Below are 8,882 nucleotides of genomic sequence, written 5' to 3'. Positions count from 1 at the left end.
ATAAATTATTACCAGGTTTGGAACAACTATTGTGATGCTCCTCATAATAAAGCCATCCTTTGCTTAAGTCGTACAGCTTTTACTGGATTTGGTGGCTGATTTTAGAAAAGCCCAAAGCCATGGCTGGAAGTTTAGATACAGCAGTGACAAACACTTCAGAAGATTTCTCCACCATATCCTGTCTACCTCTGATTAAATGGATATATTATATATATATATATATATATATATATATTATATATATATATATATATATATATATATATATATATTGTGTGTGTGGGGAGTGGGAGATCTACAAATTCCAGAAGACTCAAGTCCCAGCAAATATAGGCACAAGAAAATGTACTTTCTTGAAACCTTGCAATTCTGCTTTGGTTGCAACAGTGTTGTATTATGAAAAATTATGTAATCACTTCTGTTTGATAGAATAATGATTAGGATAATAAAATGTTTCTATTAGTTTTCTAATATTTTAACATTTAGACCAGCTTTGGTTGAATGATAGTTTTCGAAACATCACCTTTGCTCTAAAGCATGACAATTGTTCAGGGTCGATCAGCTGGTTGGGGAATCAACCAACATCATAGTAGCACTGGCTCCTTGCCCAAAGAGTGGTAAGAGGGTATAAGTGGACATGTGTAGACCTCTGGACTCTTCAACAAAAGAAGGCAATATGATTCATATAAATATGCACAATTTTGTGCAGCTCCAATTACAGACTGCAATACTTTAACTGTAGTTCCATTATTATTATTGATAAGATAAATGACAAGTTAGTACTGCAGTCATGAATACGTAATGTCTTTGTTACTGTAGATATTATGAATGCAAGGTGGCAGCTTCCAGTGTTTTTTTTTATCCCACCAAAATGCTTAAAAATATATATATATTATATATATATTATATATATATATATATATATATATATATATATATATATATATATATATATATATATATATATATATATATATATATATATATACAGGCAGTCTCCACACATTGGCGGCCTTGGTTATCGGCAATCCAGTGTTACGCTGCTTGTCTTGCAGTGACAGTAACTGATTTTTTTTTTTGGCATCGATATACGCCGATCTCCACTTACTGGCACCGGTCCTCAGTGATCGTTGCCAATCCCCACTTGACAGCGCTGCCAATCCCTGGTTTTCAGTGCTTATAACCGGGGATCTGCGCTATTATCAGCGTCAATTATCTTCATGCCATGGGAACAGAACCCTTGCCAGTAACCAAGGACTGCCTATATATATATATATATATATATATATATATATATATATATATATATATATATATATATATATATATAAGTCATATCACATTTCCGTGATTCATATACATATATCGAGCTACATGTCCTTTAATATCTAATTCGCTTCTACCTCGGAATTAATATATTTTCATATATGCTTAACCGAAGGGGAATTTTTTCTCGATAATAGACTTGCCTGGACAGGGGCGTGAACCCACGGAGCCGTTCAAATCCAGGAACGTCAGGCAAGTCTTTTATCGAGAAAAAATTCCCCTTCGGTTAAGCATATATGAAAAATATATTAATTCTGAGGTAGAGCGAATTAGATATTAAAGGACATTGTAGCTTTGATATAAAGATGATTTTATTATAATATATTATATATATATATATATTATATATATTATATAACATATATATATATATATATATATATTAAGAAATATATTGCACTACTGATCATGCCTCAAATATTATGAATTAACATTTTATGATATATATACATATATATTACATGTATGCATAATATATATAGATTGTATATTTATATATACATACATACATATCTATGTATCTGTGTGTGTGAGTGTTTGCGTGTGTACACGTGTGTGTATGTGTCTCTCCTTTCTGTGTATTGTAAATAATGTTTGTGTATGAGCAAAACCATCACCTAAAAGATTTTCAGGGCTGTTCTGTAACTGCAGTAATTGTTGGGGTTTATTTTCATTAGAAACTGAATTAATCTAATAGGTACACGATGTCACTTTGTACCTTAGCAATTTCCAGAATGCAATGTCAGAGTGAGCAGATTTTGGTATTTCATGGTCACTAGATTTAATCAGCATATCATTGTGTCACTTTCAGAAAGAAGGAGAAAACATTATATACTTATTTATTAAGTGGAAGATTTGATTGAAACTATAACTTGCTAGGATAAGCAGTCACCCAGTTGATGCTTTGCATTTTTATCTTTCTACTAAATGCTCTTGTCATATTGTTTTAAGTATTGTAATGTGTTGGAATGTCCAAAATATTGAAATTGCCTTACATCAATGTAAATGAAAGAAAATATTTGTACTTTGGGAGCAGATAAAGTTTTGAATGTGTAGTATTGTTTGTAAACCAAAGGACTGTGTTTTGAATATATCTAGATATATATTATATATAATATATATTAATATAAGATATTATATAAATTAAATTGCATATTATATATCTATATATATAATATATTATAATCTATATATATATATTATATTAAATATATATATGGTCTTATTAAATATATTATATTAATAAATAAGCAGATTTATTTATATAATTTTAAATATATATATTATATATTATAATAATATTATATTTTAATTAATAAAATGAAAATATGTATAATTATATACATAATTTAATATATATATACAATATATAATGATGTATGCATATCTATATATAGTAATATGTATATATATACTATAATATATATATAATATATAATATATATATAATATATATATATATATATATACATGTATATATATATATATATATTTATATAATACATATCATTATATATATAAATATATATATATATGATATATATATTTATTTATATATATATATATATATTATATATATAGTATATATGTACACAGATATTATACATCTGTCTTATGTATATACATATGGGTATATATGCACATACATATAGTACATATATATATATATATATATATATATATATATATACTAATATATGAATATATGTATGTATATATGTGTAAATATACATATATATATATATATATATATATATATATATATATATATATATATATGTGTGTGTGTGTATATATATATATATATATATATATATATATATATATATATATATATATATATATATATATATATATATATATATATATATATATATATATATATATATATATATATATACTCTGGAAACAGTCATAATGGAACTTTTAGAAATTTTGGTCATAAGTAGGTAACACGTCATACTTCCCTTCACACGTATCATGTGTTTCAGCAAAATTAATATTTGTGTATTCGTAATATTATTAGCAACACTAATGAACAAAAATATAAGTTAGTACCTTCACATAACAGGGTTTTCATATATGGTACAGTTTAAGACCACATTTCATTGCAAATTATAAAGCTCATGGAACATTTCTCACCTAATGTTCATCATGATTTTTCTCCTCGTAGTAAATAAGAAATGAGATGGAGATATAAACTAACAGTGACGTCTCTTGATGGAGACTGGACTTCTGTGAATATAAAGGGTTTATCATTTTGATCCACAGATTTCTTTTACTGTTTCGCTTATACTTCACAAGGGAATATACTAAGATATGTTGCCAGTAGTCTACGGCAAGTTTCCTTCATGAAATATGAATCTGCAAAAGAAGCCATATAAAAAATCTTTACTTTCTTTATAGAAATTAACAGAAAGCCACTTAGAAGATTGGTCCTCATTCTGAAAGCCTAGTTAGTGTCTGATAAATCCCCTGTGTATGTTTATGTAAATTTTGTATATACTGTATTGTATCTTGAAGTATTTTCTTGCCTTTTCTTGGTCAGTTATTTTAATTGTAGTCCTGTTTTTTGGTAGAGATTGTGCCATTTTCTATAGATCTTTGTACAGTTTCTCTATGCTGTATATAAACCCTATTTTCTTTAGATAAAACCTGGCTTCTTGTCTCCTCCAGTCTTTTATCTTTGTCATTCCTTTTGCCAGAATCCCATGCATTGAGTTAGTGATGGTTCCAGATTGGTCTGTAATATTCTAGTGCTCCTCACTTCATATTGCTTTTATATATGCATATACAGCAGCCCAATACCACCTTGTCTGTACAGGGGAAGTGGCATTTATCTTTCTTTATATCTGAAGCTCTTGAAAGACTTTTAAGGGAAAGTATTTTTTGCATTAGAAAGTATTATATACTATAGTCTATTTGTAGCTACAGTTGTAGTATTTTAAGAGATGCTATGAGATTGGTTTATCTTATGTAAATAATGTAATAAATTGTCATTGTGATTTTTTGGCTAATTTACCAGCTGTAGCTTGTATTTTATTGTGTATTAATCCTTCCATTTTTTTGACCAGGTTTCTCAAGAGCTTCCTATTTAAAAAACAAAGTTAAGAAACAAGGTGCCTGTGCAAATTTTTGGAAAGCAGAAAAGAGATTGAGGTAAGTGTGAATTGAAGTCCTTAGATTTGTATGCTATGGAAACCTTGATGTTGATTCTATAAATGGAAAATACAAATCCAGATCATCTAATAAGAAATTACTTTTATGTCTGCTGCAACTGTCCATCTGAGTAATGTGACTGTGATGTATTCATGGTGACCTACAGCTCACAATACCAAATCAGTCATACATTTAAGAGGGTTTCTTCCTAAGGAGAGTTATCACTTATGGACAGCCATTTTACCACGATTATGAAATATTTCTATTAAGAATATCTTTTGGCTTAAACTGTTCACATGAACCTTTTTGGCAGATACTGAAATGAACTACATTTCATTGGCTATATGTATTATGAAGGAGGCTTACGAATTTAGACCAGTACAGTGGGATTGTACACTTAAGAATCGATTGGATGGTAAATACTGGTTGTCCATCTAGTAGTTAGGGGTTGTCCTCCTAATTATTTTTCTGTCATTGTTTGTTAGGCATTGAAGAAATTATGTGGTAAAGTTCTGATTATTTCAGCAAAATGCCTCTTACGGTGCTTTAGAAACCACGAAGCTTTGTTATTGGAGGTCAGACTAACAAAAATATGCAGATCTGGTATTTTGTTCAAGATGGTGAGAATGGTCCTCCGGTAAGATATGAAATTCCATTCCCTTAGACTCACTCACTTTTAGTAACTGAAAATAAAACATATAGCATCCATTGTGAGGGGATTATATATACAGTTGGAAGTTCTATGTATCTATGAAAACAAACAATTATATAAATGTTTGTGTTCACATGAAGTTGAGCACAAACCAATCATTTACTAAGCCAAATTTGTATTTAATCAAGAAGTGACTGAAGTAGATGCAGGATTACTTAGTCAAGGTGATAGATAATCACCATCAACTTTATCTAGGCTGGAAAAAGGAATCGGAGATCCAAATACCTCTGGAATCCCATAATTAAGTGTAAATGCTTCTAAACAACAATGTGAAATCCCAAAAAGAATGTAATGCAAAGTGACAACATGTTTTACTTCACTAGCTAGATCTCACTCAACATAACCTCATGTTTGCTCTCACCTCCTTGAAGTCTTGACAGAAAATTAGGTCATTGTCCATAAACTTGACTTCCTAGGATCAAGGCATCTAGTAGAAAGACAAAAACTTTATCTCTAGGTTAGTAAACCTCTTTGTTAGGAATTTTGGCACGTCTGCTTTTCATCTTTGACAAGGACTGTTCCAAGTTTTCTGTAGTCCGATATGCATTGGCGATCTGCTTAAAGTCGGGTACATAGTCAAAAGGATTCCATACAGCAAAGAACTTGCAACAAAGAGCAAATATGTACAAACATCCTTGTCCCAATCTTCCTTAATGGATAGTAAGAATCATTTTCCTAGAGTGTTTGTGTGTGTTTTCTAACAAAGCAACATGAAAGATTATCAAACAGCATGAACAGTTGGCCCAAGTAAGCTTCTAAACATTAGTTGGAGATCATTGAAACAGCATTAGAAAAGGAATCAGTTAAAGAATTGACTGATGTGGAATGAGAAATATGTGAATTTTATTGGAAAGTCCTTTACCTCAAAGACAATCAATAGCACTTCATATTATTTTCAACAAGAAAGTGGATATGATTAAAAGTTGCTATAAAGCCTGTCAAGTTCATTAGCCTTAGGCAATGAACGTAGTCACCTAACCACTAACTTCTGAGACAATGAGAGATGAACAGTTTGGTAAATCCATGAGTTTCCAGGAGAGGAAATGTGTTGATCATTTACAAAAAAAAAAAATAAATAAAGTGGGTAATACCATAAACTTCAAATCAACACATTCTATCACCATGATTTGTGTCAACTTTACAATCCTTATATTCACAAACTGGGCTTCTATATTCAAATCATTCACTTGTGATTTTATCCCTGATGACGTAATTTGAGGTCAATGGTGAGGATATCTCCCATTGGGACTCTACACCAATATTCTCTAATGGTCCTGAAAAAATAGGCAAAGGATAAAGATTGTCTTTTAGAGTATCTTCTCATGTCAACAAGGATTCTATGACTTGGGAGGAGGCGGGGGGTTTGGGGGGGGAAGGGGGGGGGGCGGTGTTTGGTGTGTTTGTCTGTGATAATCAGATAAACTGTAATAGATCTATTCAGCGTCACCATTTATGTGACTACATCACTTGTTCATATATTCAAGGGCGAATCCCTTACATAGCTGCAAAGAAAGTCCACAAATCATAGCAAATAAATTTGGTATGTCTATGATAACAAAAAGACGGGTAGGTGTAGCTAGTGATCGCACTGCTTATCATAGGATTCAGTTTGCAAGAAGACCATTATCAGAAGTAGGGTTGCCCCTACATTTGCCAGAGTTGCAGTACTATAATGAAGAGTGCAGAAATGCCAGCACATTTAAGTGGTGTGGTTAGATATGAGACTAAGCAAATTAAGTAAATTACACAATACTGTATCTCGTAAGACTAATCCAATCTTTGCTCAAGAATAGCTACTGTGAAGTATGTATTTATATATTAGTGACATATTAAGCCTAAGAAGAATTTAGCAAATATGATCAGTAAAGTGACTCATGCTTGTGGTAGTAGTGTTTCTTTGTTCACAACCTTAGGGTGACCATAGTATGGTTGAACTGAGAAGTAAAGCTGACATATAGGATTTCTTTTTAAAAGGAGAATGATTTCAAGTGTAACACAAGGCCAAATGTTTGGCAAGGAAGCTACTTTATAGATTCATATAAACATCTCAAGTACCAATTACTTATGTGCAATTAATCTCTCCCATATCTGTATCAATAGAGCCAGAAAATGAAATTTCTGGATTTGGTCAAAACAACACATAAATGTCAAATGGTAACTTTGTACTTCTCAGACCTCATCAATACTGCATAACCTTAAATACTAAATATGCATAGAGACAACAACCATCACTAAACTGAAAACTTGATGCAAAAGTCAATTTCCCAGCGTATTTCCCCATATTCGTTACTAAGTATACTATATAAATACACTTTTTACAAAAAAAGATAAATTTTCTTGTCTAATGTTGTCGGATAACCTCTTTTGATGCAACTCTGTCCACTAGCTATTATTACCAAGCCATTTAGGACCTTTTCTCCATAACTGTGACCAGGTCAAGGTTTAAAGTGCACAACCTTGGGACAAGAGGTTAGCAGAGTTATCTTTAGTGTTTACAGGCCATACTTCAAATTTTAGTTCCTCTTGCAAAGATAAAATTACAACTACAAACCGCCAAATATTTTAGACTGATAAATTGCTACCATACATAAGTGGATCTGCAATAACATAAATCTTAAACTTCTTATTCAGTGATGTACTACATAACTACAATTCCAAATGACATCCCTAACAATAATTCAGTCAAATCATTGTGCCACTCATTCCACTTCATGGGTAAAATATGGCTCGTATTCAATAAGCAAGTACTACGTATAATCATTACTGATATCAACCATTTGACTTTAACAAGGCTACTACGTCATAACAAATCCAAAACTTTGTCTTCCCTTTTCAGACCGATGCTTCAGGCAGACATCAGGAATTCAAATTTCTGAAAATATGCAGTTCCCATAACTTATTTATGAATAATATGCCTTTTACTGTGATCAGTCTCAGTTGACTTGTTGGGCCATAAATATTGTTGCATATGGACAAAGCTTACCTTTTTGCTAATTTATTGCTGTAAATTAGCAAAACTTATTGCAAGTCTGAAGTATTATTATTCTAAGGGATAATTTCTGTCCCCAATTGAATGCCTGTCAGCATCTTCAGCTTTTAATTGGCATCGTAAAGCTATATTATAATGGTGTCTTTGTTCATGTCCATAAAGGGTCACTTGTAACAGAATGGGTAAACCAGTGGACCCAGGGAGCAAACCTCTTTAAAGCATTATGTGTGGACTGATCCATTATTCTTTCTTTTGTATAAATTAGCCTGGTCTCCGTCTGTGTCTTGTAATTCAAGTCTACCCATCTGCACAAAAACAATTATTCAGTACAATTTCTCATATGTTACTGCTGCAGAATATATAAGATAACTCTTGATATTGCAAGTCATAGAAATGTGGCTAATTTTACACAGTAAGAACTTTGCACTGAGTAGCTGTAATTACATGTTCTTTTCCTCTAAAGGTTTAGTAATTCTGCATAAAACCATACGATATCTAATAAAAAAAATTTAAAAGGTAAACACAGATGATTATATTGGTGTTAGGTACAGTTTTCATCTTAGATACTGTAAACTATCAAATATAGTCAAGTACCTTTTTTTAACTACTGCTTATGGTGGTACAAAAGTTATGTGATCAAATATGACTTCTTGCACCTCCAACACTGCAGCCATCTCCCATCCCATATTAAGGGAT

The 8,882-nt window shown here is 31.2% G+C and overlaps 1 protein-coding gene across 12 annotated transcripts in view; it reads left to right on the top strand.

Moving 5' to 3' along the window:
- The window catches only part of LOC135216890 (voltage-dependent calcium channel type A subunit alpha-1-like), a 638,668-nt gene that overhangs the window by 420,346 nt on the left and 209,440 nt on the right, over positions 1–8,882 (top strand). For all 12 annotated transcript variants that reach the window (XM_064252425.1, XM_064252417.1, XM_064252414.1 and 9 more), the window contains one exon: positions 4,401–4,485. In XM_064252425.1, the coding sequence (XP_064108495.1) occupies positions 4,401–4,485 (85 nt within the window). The remainder of the gene's footprint in view (positions 1–4,400; positions 4,486–8,882) is intronic.

The sequence above is a fragment of the Macrobrachium nipponense genome, chromosome 6, assembly GCF_015104395.2.
Source record: "Macrobrachium nipponense isolate FS-2020 chromosome 6, ASM1510439v2, whole genome shotgun sequence".
In the NCBI taxonomy this organism is placed as follows: Eukaryota; Metazoa; Arthropoda; class Malacostraca; order Decapoda; family Palaemonidae; genus Macrobrachium; species Macrobrachium nipponense.
This window is presented reverse-complemented; position numbering and strand designations above follow the sequence as displayed.